The 22,921-nt window shown below is 40.4% G+C and overlaps 1 protein-coding gene across 1 annotated transcript in view; it reads left to right on the top strand.

Moving 5' to 3' along the window:
• Window positions 1–22,921, top strand: part of asz1 (ankyrin repeat, SAM and basic leucine zipper domain containing 1) — a 67,022-nt gene that overhangs the window by 43,178 nt on the left and 923 nt on the right. Inside the window, exons 11-12 of the mRNA XM_038280466.1 lie at window positions 535–640; window positions 4,641–4,754. Of these exons, the coding sequence (XP_038136394.1) occupies window positions 535–640; window positions 4,641–4,754 (220 nt within the window). The remainder of the gene's footprint in view (window positions 1–534; window positions 641–4,640; window positions 4,755–22,921) is intronic.

Raw genomic sequence — 22,921 nt, 5'->3', positions numbered from 1 at the left:
GGGTTTAGTCGTTGTTTTTAGTATATTTTGTACCCCACAAGAGTTTAGTATCTTTAAATGATTGTGCGTCTTCCCAGGAAAGCCCAAAAATATTCTGACCAAACGCTGTATTTTATATTCTAGTTACTGGTACCGTTTAAAGTTTTTGATTTTTCATTAATATTGGCTCCAGATTTCAGCGGCACCAACCTGTTGCAAAATATAAAAAGCAATTATATTATTCCTGTTGCTTGTCTAAAGCTGATCTTATCACACATTGAAATACAGCTAGACAGAATGTTATTAATGGAGAACATTAATACTCTGGCTACATGGGTTTGGTAGGAACCAAAAAGTAAAAAAAATACTTATAATGCTTGAAAATGTTATGTTTTGTTGAATAATCTGTTTGATGTTAAGAATGCTAGATCTTAAAGGAAAATTTAGAAAACACTAGTAATTATGGGGGAAAATAACTTGATAAACTATTCTAAGTTGGAGACATCTTTTTATTTTAGGCTAAGCCTTCTTGTTGAATTTCTCTTTATTTTCCAGGAATGAGGAGTTGCTGAACTTCCTCCTAAGTGTGAGTCATCAGTGCAGCTACCTGACGGAGATACTTCAGGATACCAGCAGCCGTTTCCCTCGTCAGACTTCTCAGGTGCATTTAACTTGTTCAGGTCACATATTGGGGCTGTTAAGGTATCCACGTTTTTCTTGCCTTGGTTTTGATATTACAGTTCTTTATCACTTGTTTTTCATCTTCTCTGATAATAAACCAATAAATATTCATAGTGTTGTCTAGTTTCATGGACATTTCTGGTTTACTTCTACCAACAAGCAATTATGCGTCTTATATCGGGTTTAATAAGGTCAGCATTTATTAACATTGAATAACGATGGCTCTCATTTATTTCTCTTCAAAGAAGGTGGTTTATGAATTCCCCACCCTGCTATGATATTAAACTGAGAGGATAACAAGACAAAATGTATTAAACGTACAGCATTTTGTGTCAATGGCAGTAGAGTGGAATGGCAGGATAAGCTGTAAAGCTCTAATGCTTGTAAACATGTGTTGTTTGCTGATACACAGTTGCTTTGGTGTACCTGAGTGCAAATGTTCAACCACGCCTAAATCAGTGTCTGAATGATTCCTGCTATAATGCTGGGGTGGCAGTCTTAGAGGATGCAGAGGAGACTGTGGGCTTGATCTGTACAGCCAGACTCAGCCAAGCATTTGCCATCCTATTCCTACAGATTTTTAAGTCAAAATTTTTAAAAATGCTTGTGCTGTTTTCCCTATCATTTTAGGAGAGACACGCACACTTAAGTACACAGAGAAGGACTCATAAATACCAGTGGTTACATGATTAGAGACACCCGTTTGTGTCTAAACCTTTGTAATGGCTGGTATTGATTCACATTGCTAGAATAGATTCTGCTCTTTCTCATATTGAATTGCTGCTGTTAAAACATTTTTCAGCTGTAGTTATTTAACATATTAAAACTAGGATTATGCTAACATATAACAGCAAATTAATAAAGTTAATTAATAGTGGCTGTAACTTGGACCAAATCCTCTTTTTTTTTTTTTTTTTCCCCCCATCTGGTTATACAAAAAAAATTTTTTTTGTAACTAATTAGAAAATGATTCTGATTTTTTTTAAACACTGCTTAACTTTGGTTCATCATCAGTTAAATAAATTAGTTGAAGGAATGAACAAACTAAAGAGGACAGTGATTAATTCACTCCAGTGCAGTAGGTGGCAGTGTTGAGCTGGAGATTGTGTGCACAACCAAGGACAGGACATATTGTTGTGCATCAATTTAAAGAAAGGTTGTTGTGACTACAGACCAGACATGGGCAATGTGGAGTCAACAAGTCATCTCCATGTCATGTATTTAATCTACCCAGCCAATTAACCAGGTGAGTCCAATCTGCACAGCCTGATTCACAGTGAAGATTGGACTCACCTGCTTCAGTGGCTGGGTAGAACAAATACATGACATGGAGATGACTTGTTGACTCCACATTGCCCATGTCTGCTACAGACTAAAGAACAAAATGTCAAAAACATTTTGTTCTTTTGAATTTCAACATTTGAATTAGAAAATTTGCAGTATCAGATGGTTCTTTTTGATTAAAGTGTAAATTATTAAAACAGATTATTTATTATTAAAAGGCCAAAGTACTGCAGAGGTTTCAGATCCACTGTGCAGAAGAACTATTTTAATAGAAACTGCATGCATAATGTTCTAAATCAGCGTATGCATCATCAACACGTTGCCCCTCATGAAAGAATGGTATTTTTCAGACAAGACCTGGATCAACTCTGAATAAAAACTATTAAAGGAAGAGAGCCTTCAGGACAGGACAACATAAAGAACTGAGAGCTCTGAATCAATTAATTTATCTTTATAGTCAACTACAATTTGCATTGTAATTGAGATTTCAGTTCACATACAAACGGAAGAAGGCATGAAGGAAAGAAGAATCAGAGATGGAGGATGCAGCTACAGAAAGATGGACTGCTCCAAAAAAAACCTCAGTGATGTTTTAAAAATGTAAAATCAATCTGGTAACAAATAGGGCTGGAGAATTACATGCCTTTTAGGGGTGGAACGGTTCACAAAATCCACGGTTCAGTTCACGGTTTCGTGGTCACGGTTTTCAGTTCGGTATATGTTTATTGTTACACCGAAAAATAAAAAATATAATAAAAATGTATGAAATTAATGAAAAAATCAAAAAAAAATTAATGAATTGTAATTATTTTTAATGATCCATGGAAACCATGGATCATTTCCGCATGTTCTGCTGCTTTGAATTTAATCATCTCATGCATGCCCTCTACGATCTCCAAGGAACTCAGAGCGGAGCGGACGGGAGCCACAGTGGAGGCTGTAGGCTTTGCTTTGTGCAGGCGGTCTGGAGCAGAGCGCTGACGGAGTATGTGGGATTTCGGGGTTAGCCTGACATGTTGGTCATGTTGCTGTTAGCATAAACAAAACTTGTTGCACATTGCTTGCACACTGTTGCACTTTTATCCACAACTTTCTTTCCGCTGTCATCGTAGGTCACTCTAAATGCAAAGTGGTCCCATACAGCAGACCTATAAAGTGCTGCTGGCGCGTCTTCCAACGCCTGTTCTTTCCTGTATTTGAACGGAACTACTTCCGGTTGATCGTAAAGCCGTATGTTCGGAAAAGAAGCTTGAGGCGGAGAAAAAGCTAGAGAATGGGGAAAATGCAAACAAAACCACAAAAGTGGCAGGAAAATGAGGAATTCGGGACATGGCTGCAGCCGGTCGACAGTAAAGATGGATTTTGTCATTTATTTATATATATATATATATATATATATATATATATATATATATATATATATATATATATATATATATATTATAGTGTGTGTGTCATGGGTACTTGGTACTTGTTGATGGCATTAAAATTATTTCAAAGAGCATTAAAAAGCATTAAAGTAGAGTTGCTCATTCCTGTATAAACCCCGTTTATACTGTTCATGGCAGGAAATGCTGACTCACAGTTGTAAGTTGATCCAAACATGGTCAAGATCAAGGTAAGCAGTTTAAGGCACTATTTGTTGCTAGGAAGTAGCAGATTCACTTGATCCCGAATGTTCTCCAAGTTGCTGCTAATCTGCTAGCAGATTAGTGAGCTGCAGTTTTAAACAGCATGCGGCCGCTGAAGGTTTGCCTCATCTTAATTAAATGAAAAAAAAAAAAAAATAATAATAATGTTACATAAACCTGATAAAAAATTAAGCAGTGAAATAAACTTGGCTTTGAAAATTCCGAAACTTCTCCGGTATATGGATCTGGATCAGCAGCAGATGTTTTCCGAGGCCGTTTTTTGCTGGCCGGAAGGATGAATTCATACTCCTTCATCTACTCACTTTTAAACATTTGATTTTCTGCATCAACTTTTCTCATCTTCGAACATGCCATTTTTAGCCTACTTCCCTCTCGAGTTTGTTACTGTAATAAAAAAAAATCAGATTGCCTCCTCCAATTAAAGGCCATAAACAGTTACCGTAAAGATTTGCTTACCTGCACTCACTGTTTTCCAGACTTTTAAAGAAACATTGCCCTGTTGTTATGTACTTTAGGGTATTTATTTGGCTCTGAGTACCGGTCCTGACTGAAAAGTCACTGGGTCTGGATCTGGACTAAGGTCCATTTGGTGATCCCTGATCTGATCTACACGCTTGTGCTTAGTGCAAAGGACAAACAAACTGAAATTGCAATTTGGTTGAGAAAATTGCAGTATTGATTTTTGGCATAATCGTTCACCCCCAGGCAAAAAAAACAGCTCCCGGATTTAGGTGATTCGGTCTGTCTATGAAAGATATTAGGGTCTGAGTCGCATCAGCACAAGGTTCCTGAGATGCTGTGCAGCCCAGGACCTGCGTGGCATCATGGGATACATCATTAACATTACTCTGATGCTGAAGAGAGCCCCCCCCCTGTTGATGTATTATTGGGTTGTTGTGTTAACAAACGGTTAAACAGGTGAATCTAATAAAGTGGCCAGTGAACGTGTGTCATTGATTTTCTCATACTGTCTCTTGTCTCAAAGTCTCTGCATCAATGTTTGTGCATTTGTAACCTGGATCTTTTTTTGGGTTGTCCAAGCAGCTGATCCTATCAATGGACCCCAAGAAGGAAGCCCAGTCTGTCTGTAGCCAGCTAGTGCTCCAGACAAAAGACCTGCAGAAGGAAGTCACCTGCCTCTACAGTCTGCTTTGCCAGGTCAGCATGCACGTCAACATGTTCATGAAAACCGCTTTAAACGACAAAACTGTTTTTAATTTGAAAGAAAAAAAAAGAATCATGATTCCAAATGATCTTGTCTTCACCAGGTTTTCTATATACATTTAATCACTATAGATAAACTATAGATAACATTTCTGTAATTTATCTAATGAAAACAATATGGAAAAGGTGAATCTTAAACCTAATGAATCTTGAGCGTTAGTTATTAAGTTTAATGGTTGTAAAAGAATGTGTGGCCCTCAGAACTTCAGTGATTTCATGGTGATGGTTTGGCACCCATGCAACAAGTCCAGTTGTAAATGTCCTCGCTGCAAAAAAAATAAACAAACAAAATAATTTTTAAGTCGTTTGTGCAAGTGATTTAGGATAAAATGTCACTTTCAACATTTATTTCCTACTTCTAATCTTCTCTCCGGTCTGAACAATGGATCTAGTAGAGTGCTCCAGACTTGCCCTATGAGTCTTATTCAGTAAGTTAGCTGTTTTCCAAACCTAGTTTTTCACATTAGTTTTACTTGAAAAAAGTTGTCCATTTTATCAGGCTACAACATAATTTATTACACTACTCTCTAATTATTGATTCAGTTTTATTTACTGATGACTGAACTAACGGTTACTACACCTGCAGCTGGCATGTCCGTATTATGGGCACACTAGTTTAATTTATTATTTTGTCAAAAGAAAGAACAGTCAGAGATGTAGCTACTATTGAAATAACATCTGGAACAGAAAATGAAACAAAACTACACTAACGGTAAGACATTTATTTCACTCCATTCCAGCTCCTTGGCTTTATTACATAAAAATGGTTGTTGGGGTTTGGGTCTGTCTGAATTAATCAAATTTTTTTGTTTTTTTGTTTTTTTTGCATGAGACACATGCAGAATGAGATGAAGGGATGACAGTGATCTGGAGATGTACAGTAGAAGCCTGCATGTTTATTAAAAGTAGATTTTGCAGACTGCTGTCTGTTGATGGCATACTCTTAAGCATTTTACATCATGTTGCACCTCTTGCTTCCATCATTAGATTGACTGTTTTTGTATCAAGATTTTTTTTCTTTTTATAAATATATTTTTTTATTTTTACTTCTGTAATGGTGCAACCACGGCATTTACAGCTCTTGTAATTTATTTTCCACTGCTTGACTTTTACCTCTCCATTAATTCAACTCTCAGTCAGTAGATCCTTCATCTTCGAAGCTGTAAAGTTTTTCTTCATCTTGAATGCCATTTCTATGAATGAACACCTTGCAAACATGGGTAGTTGTACCTCTCCCACTTGTATCAAATTTTTGGGGTGTTAATTAGACAGGTTTATATTTCTCTGGAACGCAAGCTCACTTACGCACAGGTGGACGGCATCATGTTTACAAAGATTATCTACAATGTTTTACTAATGTTAAAAACATTTGTTGAATCTCTCACTTTCATATAAGCCCACGGTGGGAGAAAAAGTAAGAGAAATGTACGACGAGAATACAAAAATGTTGTTGCATGAGGCTCGATCATCTGATCCTAAATGTCAAGAAATCAAATGAAAAGATTGAATCCTTTTAACTTAAAGGCATAAGAAGGGGAGTTGGTGGAGGAGTATAAATACCTTGGGGTTTACATGGACAAAAAAAACTTTACTCGAGATGAAGCCGCAAAGCTGTCTACAAGAAAGGACAGAGCAGACTGTACTTTCTCAAGAAGCTTTGGTCCTTTTGCATTTCCAGATAGATGCATGTCTTCTCTCAGTCTTCAGTATTCCAAAAACTGTAGTTAAAAGCCTTCAGCTTATCCAAAATGCTGCAGCCAGAGTTCTGATGAAAATTAAAAAGACTGATATCTCTCTTCTTTTGCTTCACTTCACTGGCTTCTTTTTAGATCCAGAATAGAAATTTAAATCCTCATGTTGAAAGCCCAATCCCTTTCTTATATTTGAGATCTGATCCCTACTATGTTCTTAACAGAGCATTTCACTCTCAATCTGCAGGTTTATAAGTGGTTCCTAAAATTTTTAAAAGTGAGATCTTGGTTATCAGGCTCCTCTCCTGTTGGGTCATTATCCTGTTGCAAGACCCATAACCTGTGATTGAGTCCAAGCTCAGACACTGGGCAGTACATTTCCCTTTAAATTCCCCTAGTTTGAGATTTCTTGGTATACCGTAGAGATTGGACACCCTGTGCCAGATAAAAAAAAAAAAAACCCAGAGCATAACAGAGCCTCCTACATGTTTCACAGTAGACACCGTTCTTTCTTCATATGCTTTATACAGTCAGGTCCATAAATATTGGGACATCAACACAATTCTAATCTTTTTGGCTCTATACACCACCACAATGGATTTGAAATTAAACAAACAAGATGTGCTTTATCTGCAGACTTTCAGCTTTAATTTGAGGGTATTTGCATCCAAATCAGATGAACGGTGTAGGAATTACAACAGTGTGTATATGTGCCTGCCACTTTTTAAGGGACCAAAAGTAATAAGACAGATTCATAATCAAACTTTCACTTTTTAATACTTGGTTGCAAATCCTTTGCAGGCAATTACAGCCTGAAGTCTGGAAGGCATAGACATCACCAGACGCTGGGTTTCATCCCTGATGATTCTCTGCCAGGCCTCTACTGCAACGGTCTTCAGTTCCTGCTTGTTCTTGGGGCATTTTCCCTTCAGTTTTGTCTTCAGCAAGTGAAATGCATGCTCAATCGGATTCAGGTCAGGTGATTAACTTGGCCAATGCATAACATTCCACTTCAGTTCAGAACAGTTCAGAATTTATCCTGCTGCTTTTGTCAGCAGTCACATCATCTATAAATACAACAGAACCAGTTCCATTGGCAGCCATAGATGCCCACGCCATGACGCTACCACCACCATGCTTCACTGATGAGGTGGTATGCTTTGGATCATGAGCAGTTCCTTTCCTTCTCCACACTCTTCTCTTTCCATCACTCTGGTACGAGTTGATCTTGGTCTTATCCGTCCAAAGGATGTTGTTCCAGAACTGTGAAGGCTTTTTTAGATGTTGTTTGGCAAACTCTAATCTGGCCTTCCGGTTTTTAAGGCTCACCAATGGTTTACATCTTGTGTTTTCTTCACCAGGGAAAGAATTCTTTGGTCATTCACCACAGTGGTTTTCCGTGGTCTTCTGGGTCTTTTGGTGTTGCTGAGCTCACCGGTGCGTTCTTTCTTCTTAAGAATGTTCCAAACACTTGATTTGGCCACACCTAATGTTTTAGCTATCTCTCTGATGGGTTTGTTTTGATTTTTCAGCCTAATGATGGCTTGCTTCACTGATAGCGACAGCTCTCTAGATCTCATATTGAGAGTTGACAGCAACAGATTCCAAATGCAAATAGCAGACTTGAAATGAACTCTGGACCTTTTATCTGCTCCTTGTAAATGGGATAATGAGGGAATAACACACACCTGGCCATGGAACAGCTGAGCAGCAGATTGTCCCATTACTTTTGGTCCCTTAAAAAGTGGCAGGCACATATACACACTGTTGTAATTCCTACACCATTCATCTGATTTGGATGTAAATACCCTCAAATGAAAGCTGAAAGTCTGCAGATAAAGCACATCTTGTTTGTTTCATTTCAAATCCATTGTAGTGGTGTATAGAGCCAAAAAGATTAGAATTGTGTTGATGTCCCAATATTTATGGACCTGACTGTATGTTGTGACTTGTCAACGTGTACTTCGACATATTCCAGTTCGGCTTTTGGTGTCCTGCTTGGCCGATGTTTCAACTTTTGATATGTTAAAGCTAGTGTTGCACCGATACCAGTATCAGACGGGGCCCCGATACTGCCCTAAAATGGTGGTATCGGCGAGTACCAGACATGGGCAATGTGGAGTCAACAAGTCATCTCCATGTCATGTATTTGTTCTACCCAGCCACTGAAGCAGGTGAGTCCAATCTTCACCGTGTATTAACCTGTGCAGATTGGACTCACCTGGTTAATTGGCTGGGTAGATTAAATACATGACATGGAGATGACTTGTTGACTCCACGTTGCCCATGTCTGGCAAGTACCAACAAATAGGGCACCGATACCATTTTGAGAGCCATTAGGTTATTCAACTATTGTCACCCACTCCTGGTAGGCAATAAAAAGTTCTACTGGATTCACTTTGTATTAGATTATTTCCTGCTTCACAAAGGTAGGCAGCAGCTTGACAAAGCCGTGATGCAATTATTTAACATTATTATGGTATCGTGTCGGCCGATACTGCACAGCCAGGTATCGGGTATTGGTATCGGGGCCAAAAAATGGCATCGGCGCAACACTAGTTAAAGCTACAGTTTGTAATTTTCAGCGACATCTAACGTCCAGACTGCAGACCGCAGCAACATGAACATCTCCCCCCCACCGCTTCTCCCCCCCAACAGTACGGCGAGCGTTAAGGGACAAAATGTCTTCCACGACGTCCGCATCACCTACCTTCTCAAGTGATGAGGTTTGTTTACATAGATAATTTTACAGATAGTATTTCATTAGTCTGTGTAGGGTATAGATCTCATGTAGACTTAAACAACTTGCCATAGTTACTTTCGAGTGTAATGGGCGATCTCGCAATCGCTAGTTTGTTGGCTCTGCGCTGCCGTAGCGCAAAGATGTCTGCCTCCATGGCTGCGAGACCCGCTCCTATGTAATTATAAATAACAAATTCTAAGGCAACGCAAATATTATGGTTAAGAGGCTGAGCTGATGATAAATAACATAGTTATGTATAATATATTACATTTCTGACTGTATATCCCTGTAATTATTACACACTGTAGCTTTAACTCATTCGAAACTGGGCATTTGCTGATCAGCTCAGCTCATTTTTCTGGATTGGATTGGAAAAAATGGATTGTTGCGTCATTATGTCTCTTTGCTTTGTCATCAGTTTTCCTCATGCTGTCACATCCAGAGAGTTTAGCTACAGTCCTTTGGAGCTTAAATTTCTGGAAAATGTGCAACTGTAGTCACAGGACCATCAAGCTGCCTAGAGATGGTTTTATAGCCTTTACCTTCAACTTGCTTGTCTATTTTTTTTCTGTAGTCTCTTCTGAGACTAATCAGCACATTGAATTAAATTGTACAGATTGGACTCCCTGGTTCAGTGGCTGGGCAGAACAAATATGAGGCAAGGAGATAACTTTTTGACTCCATTCTCCCATCTAGCTCACACTGGCCTTGTTCTTCTGGAGGTTTCTTCCTGCATGCATGTTCGCCGCGAGGGATTGCTCATCCAGTAGGAGCTAATCGTGCAAAGTAGATGACTGTATACAACTGACATACAATTTTTTACCAATCTGGCTGAATGATCTTGTTGAATTGCTTCTGTAAAGTGCTTTGAGATGAAGTGTTGTCAATTGGCGCTATATAAACTGAATTTAATTGACCTTGTAACACTAAGTTACATAATGGCAGTGAGGGGTTGCCATTTAAGTACAATTTGGACATTACTCTTATGGTGTGTTCACACTAATTGCGTTCTGGGTGTCAGAGCCTCTAATTTACACGCAAATTCTATGCTGGCTGTCGTCTTAAAGCATCGGGAGCTCCTGCATCGCGTCTGATCAACTGGAGTTCAGAAATCTGAACTTTCTACCCTGATGCTTCTCTCAGCCATTTAGGAAAAACTAATCCAGGTGTTTCTTCTGAGACATAAACTACATTTAACTTGTGATTGCTTATGGAGTGCTTTCAGCATATAAAAATGAATAGATATGAGATTAAACTGCACAGTTTTTTTTTTTTTTTTTTTTTAAAGCCAGGAGAATAGATGTATGATAAAAAGGGTGCTCTGATCATTATTTTCCACATATTATTTTTTCTTACTGAACTGTTAATCAATACCTACATTAACTAAAAGTATAAAAATGTGTCGTAAAAAAAAAAAAATTGGTAAAGCTTTCTTGTACAGTACATTAATAACATGGTAAGCTACATTATATCATTAGATAACAAACACTATAGAGAAATTTGGGAAGAGCTGTGCTTCAAATTTTAGGCAGACAAGGTAAAGTCGGGTTTCTTACATGTCAAACCCCTACCAGGTAACTCAGTCACTTCACCAACAGCAATAGATTAATGTTATCCAGTAAAATGCAGTTCTCATTCATTCTATGGGATATGCCCCTTCCCATATTCCCTCACACCAAAGGCGATAGCAGCTCAGAGGCTCGCCTTTGCGGGTGGGGTAAAACATTTTTGAGCAAGGACACACACCAGGCATGACTTGGGCTGGATCCCTCCCTACTGGCGTTTGAGGCCCCATGATCATGCACAGACTGTTCCCACTTCACTATGAAGAGTCTCTGTAGGGCTGCCAGCCGGCAACAACAGAGGAGGATTGTCCACTCCGGACAGAGTGCGATGGTTAGCTGGGGGTTTCCAGCATTTAGCCGCTATGCTCTCGTTGGCTGAGGATGTCCTAGAGCTGGACTACGACAAGGATGAAGTCATCTTGGAGCTCCTTGTTTCAAAGGATCATGATGATAAATTCTTCATTCCAAGCCCATATGCTGCAAAGCCTGATGCCCCATTGGCTCACCGGGAAGTTAACTCTTGGACGAAGGACTAGTCTCCTAAAAGTACTGGCCGTTTAGCTGGAAAACTCTGATCCAGGGACCTTCCTCTCTGGACTGCAAAGGCATGGAATAGGGCATCCACTCTATGCCCCCAGTTGAACTGCTGGTGGTAGCACACCTGCTCCCATGGCTGTCAATGTCCTCAGTGAACCCCACAATGCCATCCATAGCAGACAGTTTCCAGTTGGTCTTGACGGAGAGAGCTTATAAAACAACAGCAGTTGCTGTAAGAGATTTTTACATTTCACAATGGCTACTGCTTCCGGTATTTTCTAATCCCAAAACAATGAGGTAGAGGGATTTGCCCGATCCTGGATCTCAGGGCCCTAAACGGTTATCTCAGGAAGTACAAATTCAGGATGCTCACACAAGCTTCCCTATTACGTCTGATTCATCGGGGCGATTGCTTAACTTCAATCAATCTAAAGGACACATATTTCTATGTTTCAGTGTACCCACCACACAGTAAATATCTGACATCCGCTTTTAAGGGTCTCTGTTACGAATACACAATGCTCCCATTCGGCCTCTCCCTGAGCCCGGGAGTGTTTGTGCACTGTACCGAAGCGGCTATAACCCCACTAATGAAGCGGGGCATCCACTTAATCACTTATTTGGATGATAGGCATCTTCTGGCACAATCACAGAGGTAGGCTGTGAAGCACACGATACTCGTTTGGCACCTACTCTTTCTGGGTTTTGTGTTGATTTATGAGAAAAGTATGTTACAGACAGAATGGACATGCTGCAATCCTGTCTCGCTTCGTTTTTGCCTGCTCAGACCAGTCCCTTTCAGATTATGCCTTTGGCTCCTGGGACTGATTACTTCCGTCCTCCAAGTTGTTCCCCCTCTGCACATACCGTATTTTCACGACCATAAGGCGCACCGGACTAAAAGGCGCAGTCTCAGTTATGTGTGCCATTTCTGTATTTAACACACACATAAGGCGCACCGGACTATAGGGCGCGTTTTTTATATACAGGTACATGTCCTCTCAGGTGGATTTTCCCACTTAAAAACATATTAAAACTACTTTATTCCCACTGATCACAGCAAATAAAGCTGCAAGGTGTATTTATTACAAAGTATTATTCAAACCTGGGAACCGGCATCGCTGATAACACAGGGCTGTGATTACTCCTCTGATACAGTTTATTGAGGCATAAATTAACTTAAAACATAGGCAGGATAATAATCTGGATGAACTGACTGCAATGATTAAATTTTCAGGTGGACTTTCTCACTTAAAAAGATTTAGATTATTTAGATGAAAAAACACCTGCGGAGGTGAGCCCGGATGCGCCGCGGCCCAGAGGCTGCTGTTGAATTAAGTTTTCAGGTAGAAAAATAGAGCGGGAGCAAAACTGAGTATGATTGTGCTTTATTCAAGTATTTATTACAGAGTATTAATCAAACCCCTCAAAGTCCTCATCCTCTGTTTCTGAATTAAACAGCTGCGCTAAATCCGACATGCCAGTTTCCCCTTCTTCGTTTATTGACGCATAAATTAACTTAAAACATAGGCAGGATAATAATCTGGATGAACTGACTGCAATGATTACATTTTCAGGTGGACTTTCTCACTTAAAAAGATTTAGATTATTTAGATGAAAAAACACCTGCGGAGGTGAGCCCGGATGCGCCGCGGCCCAGAGGCTGCTGTTGAATTAAGTTTTCAGGTAGAAAAATAGAGCGGGAGCAAAACTGAGTATGATTGTGCTTTATTCAAGTATTTATTACAGAGTATTAATCAAACCCCTCAAAGTCCTCATCCTCTGTTTCTGAATTAAACAGCTGCGCTAAATCCGACATGCCAGTTTCCCCTTCTTCTTCGTTTATTGACGCATAAATTAACTTAAAACATAGGCAGGATAATAATCTGGATGAACTGACTGCAATGATTACATTTTCAGGTGGACTTTCTCACTTAAAAAGATTTAGATTATTTAGATGAAAAAACACCTGCGGAGGTGAGCCCGGATGCCCCGCGGCCCAGAGGCTGCTGTTGAATTAAGTTTTCAGGTAGAAAAATAGAGCGGGAGCAAAACTGAGTATGATTGTGCTTTATTCAAGTATTTATTACAGAGTATTAATCAAACCCCTCAAAGTCCTCATCCTCTGTTTCTGAATTAAACAGCTGCGCTAAATCCGACATGCCAGTTTCCCCTTCTTCTTCTCTGTCAGAGTCACTTTCCGTGCCGTGCGGCTCCTTGGAAATAATGCCGGCTTTTGCGAAAGCTCGAACAACAGTCCCAGCAGAAACGTTAGTCCAAGCATCCACAATCCATCCGCAAACGGTGGCGTAACTTGCCCGGCGCTGCCTTCCACTTTTAGTGAAACTGTGCTCTCCGTCTGTCATCCATCGCTCCCACGCCGCTCGCAGCCTTACTTTGAACGCGCGGTTCACACCGATGTCGAGCGGTTGAAGCTCCTTTGTCAGACCTCCCGGAATAACAGCAAGCACAGCGTTCATTTCTTTGACCTTTTTTTTCACATCGGCTGTGAGATGGGCACGCATGGAGTCACAAATTAACAGAGATGGTGATGCGTGGAAAAAACCACCTGGTCTCCTTACGTACACCTCCCTCAGCCAAGCTTTCATCATCCCCTCGTCCATCCAGCCTTTTTCATTCGCCTTAATAACAGCTCCAGCTGGAAAAGTCTCTTTAGGCAAAGTCTTTCTTTTAAAAATCACCATAGGCGGCAGTTTCTGTCCATTTGCGTGGCAGCCAAGCACAACAGTAAACGCCGCCTTTTCATACCCCGTTGTGTGTATCGCTACAGTGCTGGTCCCCTTCTTCTCCACGGTGTGATTCACCGGGATGTCGAAAGTGAGCGGCACCTCGTCCATGTTGGTGATGTGGCTTGGCTGGATGACTTTGTCAGCGATGTGTTTGCTGCAGAAGGAGTGAAAGCTCGCCAGCTTTTCCTCATAATCCGCCGGACGTCGCTGAGCAACTGTAGTCCTGGTCCGGATGGAAAAATTGCACCGTTTCATAAAACGGAAGCACCACGATGGACCTCCTTGAAAATTTTCAATTTTCATTTCTTCCGCCAGCTTTACTGCTTTTAGTCGAACAGTGACCGTTGAAACGCTGGCCCCACTCGTTCTTTGCTCCACGATCCACCGCTCGAGTCTTTCCTCCAACTCGGGCCACCTGGCCTTATGTCCGCGGAAACTCAGCTGCGTCTTCTTCACCAGTCGGAGTTCGTTTTCCAGCTTCCTCCACTTGCGAACCATCGATTCATTTATATTGAATTCTCTCGCAGCTGCTCGATTTCCATGTTCCTCTGCGTAGCTGATAGCCTTCAGTTTAAACTGGGCTTCATAGGCGTGTCTCTTTGCCAATTTCAGGGTTGTTAAGACAACAATGTTCTGCATAAAGCACATACCTGTTCTTTTATACACAAGCCACGCCCACACTTCCCCCTTTAAGGTTCTCACATACTCATGGTGGTCTCAACAACGTCCGCAGATAGGGCGCACCGCACCATAGGGCGCACCCCCACATTTTGAGGAAAAAAAAAGACGTTTAGGTGCGCCTTATAGTCGTGAAAATACGGTAAGAGGACTTCAGCGTTGGGTAGCTGCGCTTAGACTGCCCTGTGCTACATGTTGCACAAAGGGTGGCGGTAACGGCAGAGTACGTTGGGACGCTGCACCCTTGGCGCCAAGAGTCTCTACTGTTGCATAGCAACAGAAGATCGTAATAAATACATGCTGGTAATTACCTACACATGTACCTTAATTTTGGGGTAATTACCTAATAGTTATTCTTGTTACCAAGTAATATAGTGCAACCTGCTATGTCATGTTAAATGTTTTATACGGTTTCAGCCGCTGCGAATGGCACCGGGAAATCCCAGACACCCTTCAGAGAGATTTTACTGTGCACTACCAGTGGATCTGCTGTTCCAAACAAGAACAGAATACTTAAGTAGGATAATAATCTTGATGAACTGACTTCACAGATGTTTTCAGGTCTACTTTCTCACTCAAAAACATGTTGAAACACTTTTTTCTCCCACTCATAAAAGCAAATAAAGCCAAGACACACTCTAGATTGCAACAAAATAAACCGAGCAGCTCAACAGCCGAAACATTGAGCATCTAGAGCGTCAAAGTATCTTGACCGGCGTTTGACCCAGCATTCAAGCTTTGGACTTTTGGATATCCAGATTCATTTCGTCTGAATGCACTTTGGGGGGGTTCTGACTTTTGTTGTAAGCGGTTTAGACATCGTTGTGTGTTATTTGGAGTGTAAAACAACCCTTAACGGTTATACAAGTTAAAGAACGATACATGGTGTCAAAATGTCATCATCAGCATTCCAAGAAAAGATTTTCTAATATTTGCAAAACTACTGCCTCACTTTAGTAAGACTCCTTCATATGATTTTTGGCAAGCCCTGACAGGTATGTGCAGAAGTTCCTATATGTTTATACTTAAATCTCTATGCATATGGATGTGTTTGCATTTGTATTCCAGGGAGAGAGAGTCAGTCCTGACAAGACTGAATACTCACAGCCCATAAGTCAGCACTAGCATGACATCGACCTGTCAGCACACAGACACCGAGGTGGAGGGATGAGGGGGCGTCCTGGAAAGCAAGGGTGGGGGCAGAGGGAGGAGATGAGATGGTGCAGATCGGAGGAGTGAGATAGTTTGAGATGTGAGAGTTAGACTTGGACATGAACTAGGCAAAACCTGTGAAGTAGTTTAATACCCTGATACCAGTAAACATTGGTTGGGTAAGACGGGATTAACTATAGTAATATTGGATTCTTCCTGTGTTTTTTCCCCACCACAATGTTAGATACTCCATTTTGCCTCAGGTATCTATATACATATATGTACGTGCACTTTGACATCCTTTATGTGTAGGGTCCAATTTGTTGATGACAGAATTAGCAGAAACTAATATACAATCAAATTGGAAGAAACAAAGCAGTGTTTTTTGTTTTGTTTTTTCAATCATAATCTTTTTTTTCCGTGCCTAAGTTTCATAATAAAATTAAATGACAAATACGCTGCTATCAAGACTAGCTTTGATTTCTATTCTCTGAGGGGGGACCTTGAAAATTCTGTAAAATCATGTTTCGAACCAAAACAATGAAAATAGGTTTAAAAAAAAAAAAAAAAAAAAAGTTAAATGCTGCTAGGTTTGGACATCATTTGAGTTTGAACAATTCATATTCCTCATTTTCATTCAGATTCCTATTGCTTCTTGATTGGTTCTTTTTAGAAGAAGTTATAACGAAGCTGGCTAACTGGGTTTTGTCTGGATGAAATAGTCTGAACTTCTGAATAAATTCTAAATCCTTGTACTCTTACTCACTTCTGCTTCATCTGGATTGCAGGGGAATCATCGTCAGCAGAGACTCCCAGACTTCCTTCTATCCAGACACTCCCAGTATAATCACAGGGAAACCTAGAGAAATATGCTGAATCCCAAACCGGCCCCTAAACACTAACCTTAAGCACTAACCCTCTGTTTGCCTGATCCTGCAAAGGGTCCGCCACATTAAGGGCCATCCTAAACCACTTTGTGGGCAGGATGAGTGGACCTTTCAGCCCTCAAGTGGGGAGTCTGAATCAGTGTAGGCTCGCTGGAATTTTGCAGCGGGTGTAATGGGGACCTAGTAGCCGCGGAAATGCGTGCGTTCAAATGCAGGTTCCGCTGGTTTACCTTTGTCACACTGACAAAAGTCCCAAATTAGGAAAAATGAAAAAGATGTCAATCTCTGAATGGAAGGTCCTCGTGGAAATGTTATTTGAGTGCTTAGATTTATTTTTAAGAAAATAACAAGCGTTAAGTTAACCTGCATCACAGAAATACAGCTACGTACATGCGGCTTCTCTGTTGCCATAGGAACGACTGCTTTTCTTTCCCATTGGAGGGAAGAGACCGTCCCATTCATGTTTATGCCCCCCACGTACAATCCAGATGCCTTCCACAGCTGTGAGTGTGACTTGATTGTGAACTTGAAAGTTGAGGGTTAGGGGGCGGACCATCCACAACCCGACAGAGTGTTGTGGATGGTCTCTAAGGCTGCCCCCCAGTGAAAGGTGCCTGGAAACACTCGAGGGAGGCGGCCAGTGGTCATCCAAAAATTATTTTAATTCCTTGAACTTTCTGTAAAAAAAAATAAATAAATAAAAAAAATTAAAAATCTGTTATTTTTAACCAGAATATACATGTCAAACCTATGAACTCTAATATAATCTTATTAGGGTTGTCACGATACTAAACTTTTCAACTCGATACCGATACTAAGGAAAATATTCGATACTCGATACCACAAGGATAAAAACAAAGACAAATTCTACAGAAATATTTTCATTAATAATTAAAATACAATAAAGGTTGTATGCTGTGCACAATATTAAGCAAGCTTGATAAAAAAATTATAAAATTAAAATGAAGTGTTCCTTCCTTGGCTATGCTTTGCAAACATAACAATGACACTAGCCAAACCGGTTAAGAAACAAAAATAATTCTCAGCAGCTGCACCTGTTACAGAGAAAAGTCTGAAACTGAAAAGTGCGTAGAATTATTCAATCACACAGTGTTCTGAAAGTGCATTTTCCTCTTTTCTGCACTTTAGATGAATGACTGCTTAGGTGCCACTGGTGGTGGCACTGTATCGATACTTTTAAAAACGAGTATTGTATCCGGATACAACGTTTCAGTATCGATACTTTTTTGAGTATCGATACTTTTGACAATCCTAAATCTTATGAATTTTCTTTTTTATGGGGTGTAAGTTTTGCTTGAAGCTTTGTTTAAAACCTTAAAGAAATGTACATATATCCAGTGTTCGATGCTTCAGGCACATGTGTCATATCAGACATTTTACTATTTTATCTACCTAGTAGTGTAGTGTGATTCTAGGCAGAGTGTTTATTGCACCTCAACTAGGCGTGGAAGTAGTAATTCTTTTTGTGGAGTTTTGTACTCTGTTTAGTTGCTGAATTTTATCGTATGAAACGAAACCCGTAAGAACTAAAATATACAAGGGATGAATCTAGGAATCAAAAATAAAATACAGTACGCTGGCACTACAGCAGCCAGCGTACGTCAACACAGAATGCATTTCAGGGTAAACAACATGGTGACGCCAGTGTGACGATATTTTTGTTAAATGAATTTCCTATGTTTTTACTATGTGTATTTACATTCATAAAATATTTTCTCAAATAGTCTGTTATTACAAAAAAAAAAAACGTGGATCCCTGTTAGAACACAATGTGGATCTCTTGAAGTGTTTTATAAATGTTGTGTTGCAGCATCTGTGCTAATTCATCCCAAAGAGGTTCTGTAAGCTTTAGCTCGGGATTCTGCAGGCTGGATTGAGTTTCTTAAATTTTTTCTACACATGTCGCCATAAAAGTGACTAGAATTCATTATTTGCTGTTGTGACCCAATACTTATGGCAAAACTACGATAACATGGAGTTAGTTTTTTTTTTTCTTCTAAGGGAACAGCTACATTTTCACATTCTTTAGCCATTTGCTGAAATAATACTGAAAGCCGAGTTGCTGTCTTTGACTGTTGAAGTTGAACTGCTAACCAAGGTATTAATAGTTTAAGGTTGGGATCCTACTGCGTTTTTCTTCTTTACATGCTTTAAAGGAAAAGTCCAGTCAGCATAGAATGATCAATGGATCATTATGTATACCTTTTTTTGACAAACATGTATGCCTCTTGTGAAACACATTCAAATGAAATTACTATCAATTAAAAACAATTATTTATTGAATAGTATGTAATAATCTCACATTTAAAGTATTTTCAGAAGTTTGAATTCTGAGTATGACCCAACTTTTCCTTTAAGCCTTTTTAAAAATGTTTTACTTGCTTTTATTCTGCAAATTTTTAATCCAATTGTTTTATTTGTTTTACAACTGTTTTTGTGTTTATTCTGGTTCTATTTTTTCATCTATTATCTAATTTATAAGTTGGAATTTTCCATATACTGACTTGTGCTATACAAATAAAATTGCCTAGTCTTATTTGGGTTTGTATCCATCTCTAAAAGTCTAAAGTCAAATTCTACATAAGAAGATGTAAACAAAAAAAAATATTTAAAGGCACACTATGCAACATTTTTCAGTTAATTAATGTGTTCCATAACGTTTTGGATGATTAAATGAGTCATTTCAGGTTGAACAAAGGTATTCTCGGCCGCCCTGGTGGTCTGTGGGGGAAATACTGCACTTGCAATTGCAGGAGCACCGACCCGCACCCACAGGCTCAGAAGTCTCGTGAGAGTCAGTCTTGCTTTACGGCGAGAACTGCTACACGCCCCCAGTTAAAAGCATGCTCGTTGCTAGCACAGTGGCAATCTTTGTGCAGTTATGCTACGTTCACGCAGCAAAAGCAGCAAAATCGCGTCTGCTGCTTCCTTTTTGCTGCTTGTACCAGTTAGTTCTGACCCGTGGCTGAAGCAGCTTTGCTGCTCTGGCTGTGCGGTGCAAAAGTGTATCTGAGGCGCGTTGGGCGGAGCTTCACTATCCTTTCTCTGCCTTGCAGCTATATTTGCTGTGATCAGTGGGAATAAAGTAGTTTTAATATGTGTTTAAGTGAGAAAATCCACCTGAAAACGTAATCAGTGCAGTCAGTTCATTCAGATTATTATCCTGCCTTCAATATTTTTTCTGTCGGAGCCGCTCAGACCCCCACATACCAGGGATGCGCCGACAGTATGGATCCCTTCATCAGCAGCGGTTCACCGCGGCAGCTGGTAGGTGTTTTTCATCTAAATAATCCAAACTGCTTATTCTGCCGGCAGATTTCTGCATTTTAAGTTAATTTAGGCGTCAATAAACTGTTTAAGAGGAGTGATCATCAGCGCTGTGTCTCTCTCCCTGCGTTAAACGCACCGACGCGCTGCTTCAGCTGCTCAGACGTGCAGCAGGCGCAGCACCGCGCCGCGGGACCTTTTGCTGCGCCTTGACGCGCGTCAACCATTGACTTTGCATGTAAACTCGCTGCTTTTGTCGCGCCAGCTGCCCCTGGTGTGAACGCAGCATTAGTCATTCGCTGCTAAGCTCAAAACAACCGCGCCTGGCTTGACGGAGAAACCAGGAGAACAGCTGAGCATATTTACGACAGTGCACTTTTACTTTCGCCCTCTGGGGGGAGCCTCGCTGGAAAATCAACACCGGTTGCATAGTATACCTTTAATTTTGATTACCAAATTATTTGGACACATTTGATAAAAATGTTTAAAAATGAAAATTCAATCTTAATTAATGGATTTACCGGAAGATTAATAGCTCCAAAATTTCCAGGACCTTAATTTGCAACACAAAGACTGGTCTGCACCACACAGGATAATTATTTGAAGTGTTGTTTGGTTTTCTCCAAACATCATCATGCTGTGCATTTTGGCCACTCATCTCTGCCTCTTATTGCATAATTGTCTTTCTAGCTTGATGTCACGTTTACACGCTTGTCTATACTCTTGAGCAGGTGTTTTCAAATTCTAAAGATAACAAACCCCCCCCCCCCCCCCCCCCCAACCACAAACCTAACCCACACAGGTCTCTTCATTAAATGCATCTTTCTTTTGTGTTCCTGGAATGGTGTGTTTCAAGAACTGATCGCCCAATACATGTTTGTTTTTTGTTTTTTTTATTGTAGTTTTTTATTCTTTTAACAAAGTGCATTCAAGAAATTGGCCTTTTCATAAAATATCCATCCAAATATTTCTATCTTAGAGGCTACTTTTACTGTAACATCATGAACAGAGGGCCTACTTTTAAAAATGAGCTGTCAGAGCAAATTCAGAAACAATTGTTTTTAACAGCAGACAAACTGAACTAAACAGATGGCAATAATAAACTGAACTCATGTCAACAGAAGCATCAACTGAAATAATAAAAACGACCTGAATTTAACAGATGTCAACATATTCTATATTCTGGTCAACTTCTTAGGCTAATCATACACAACTTAAACCTGTTGCTATTTTAACAACAATGTTTTCAAGCATTGTCAATGTGAACAATGGAGACGCTCCTTTGATGCGCAAAGCTGTTTGATGCACGGTTGTACAGCAGAAACAGCCACAAGTCATCCTGCACTTGTAACCTTGACCGGCTTTTGATCAGGGTGAGAGCAGAAAACCCACATTCACATAAGTAGAGGTGAAGGGGATTGGCATTTCCACCAGTCTCTGTTTTAAGTCCACATAGGAGCAGAGCTCAGTGAGAGCTGCTTCCTTTAGATGCTCGATTCATCACAGACTGTGGGTAGGAAAAAGAAGGGACCCACTGGGAAATTTCCCAGTTGTTCCTCTCCAAAATACACTCCTAACTGATCACGGAGCCTGTTCAGATGTGTGCTGATGACTTATTTTACATTGTGTAGCCTCCGCGCTGTCTTCTCCAGCACATCCTCCAAGGTTGGGAACGTTTCAACTGAGCCTCTTTCAATATAAAGCACACTAGAGATCCAGCTTCTTCTTGAAGCCGGACACTTTGTCATGTGCCGTATAGACGAGGCTCGACTCCCGGGACAGCTGGATCTATCCAAAGTCACAAAATCACATAGACGTGGCACTCTTTGCCCTGGAGAAATATTGAGGGAGTTGATCCTCTCAAATTTCAGACAGATAGGCCAACAGTGCTAGCCAGTTCATGTCTTCTACATGTTTTGCGAGAGGGTTAGGGTTTGTGTCCAGTTTAGCAGCAGCTGCTTCTCCCAGCATCACTGAACATGCATCTCTAGCTGCAGGGAGCAGAAATGTTTCACCATCAGTATTGGGCTCGCCTGCCTTCACTATATGGAGAGCAGCTCGATAAGATGCCTCAGTTGCCTTGATGTTGGTGGTGCCAAACAAACAGCTTTTTGTAACCCCAATTCAAGTTTCCTCTCAAAAAACTCCATCGGCTTGTTAACTAAACTTGTGTGTTTTGTTTCCAAATGACAGTGCAGTTTGCATGGTCACATTCTGTCTTTTGCTAACAGCTCTTTGCACACCACACATTGTGGCAGAACCGGACCATGTGAAACCTAATTTTAAAAAATGAGGATCATATTTCCTACGTTTTTTTAGCAGGGTCCTCCCTTCCTGCTGATTTCTATTGTATCAGAAAAAGTTTAATCAGGCCTGCTTATTCATACACGCAAGAAAGAATGATTTACGATGGAGTATTAGGAAGCACAAACAATTAGCCTACTGCAGATGTTTACTGAAATCGTATCTCTTCATGCCTCTCCCTGTGACTCTTTGGCGCCCCCTAGGGGAGTTGAGCCTCACCTATCGAAAACCACTGCCCTAGAGCAAAATGCAATTGATTGCAGTTTTCCTCCTCAAGCCCTTCGGAAACCACCAGGTGAAGCTTTCAGGGAGGTGTAATGTTGAATGTGTGGTATCAATATCCTTTGACGGAAAGACCACAAAATTAGAACCTGGTTAGGACTAGTTCATCGTTTTTATGCCTGCATCGTTCTGACCTTAAGGTTGAGTAAAACAGCACATTGAGTTAAATGAAGTCTGAGTCACATGATCTGATCACATGGGGACTGTTAGAAACACATTTACAA

The sequence above is a fragment of the Cyprinodon tularosa genome, unplaced genomic scaffold (assembly GCF_016077235.1).
Source record: "Cyprinodon tularosa strain WSP-4 unplaced genomic scaffold, ASM1607723v1 ctg160, whole genome shotgun sequence".
Lineage (NCBI taxonomy): Eukaryota > Metazoa > Chordata > Actinopteri > Cyprinodontiformes > Cyprinodontidae > Cyprinodon > Cyprinodon tularosa.
The sequence above is the reverse complement of the archived record's forward strand: the minus strand, read 5'-3'. Positions and strand labels throughout refer to the sequence as shown.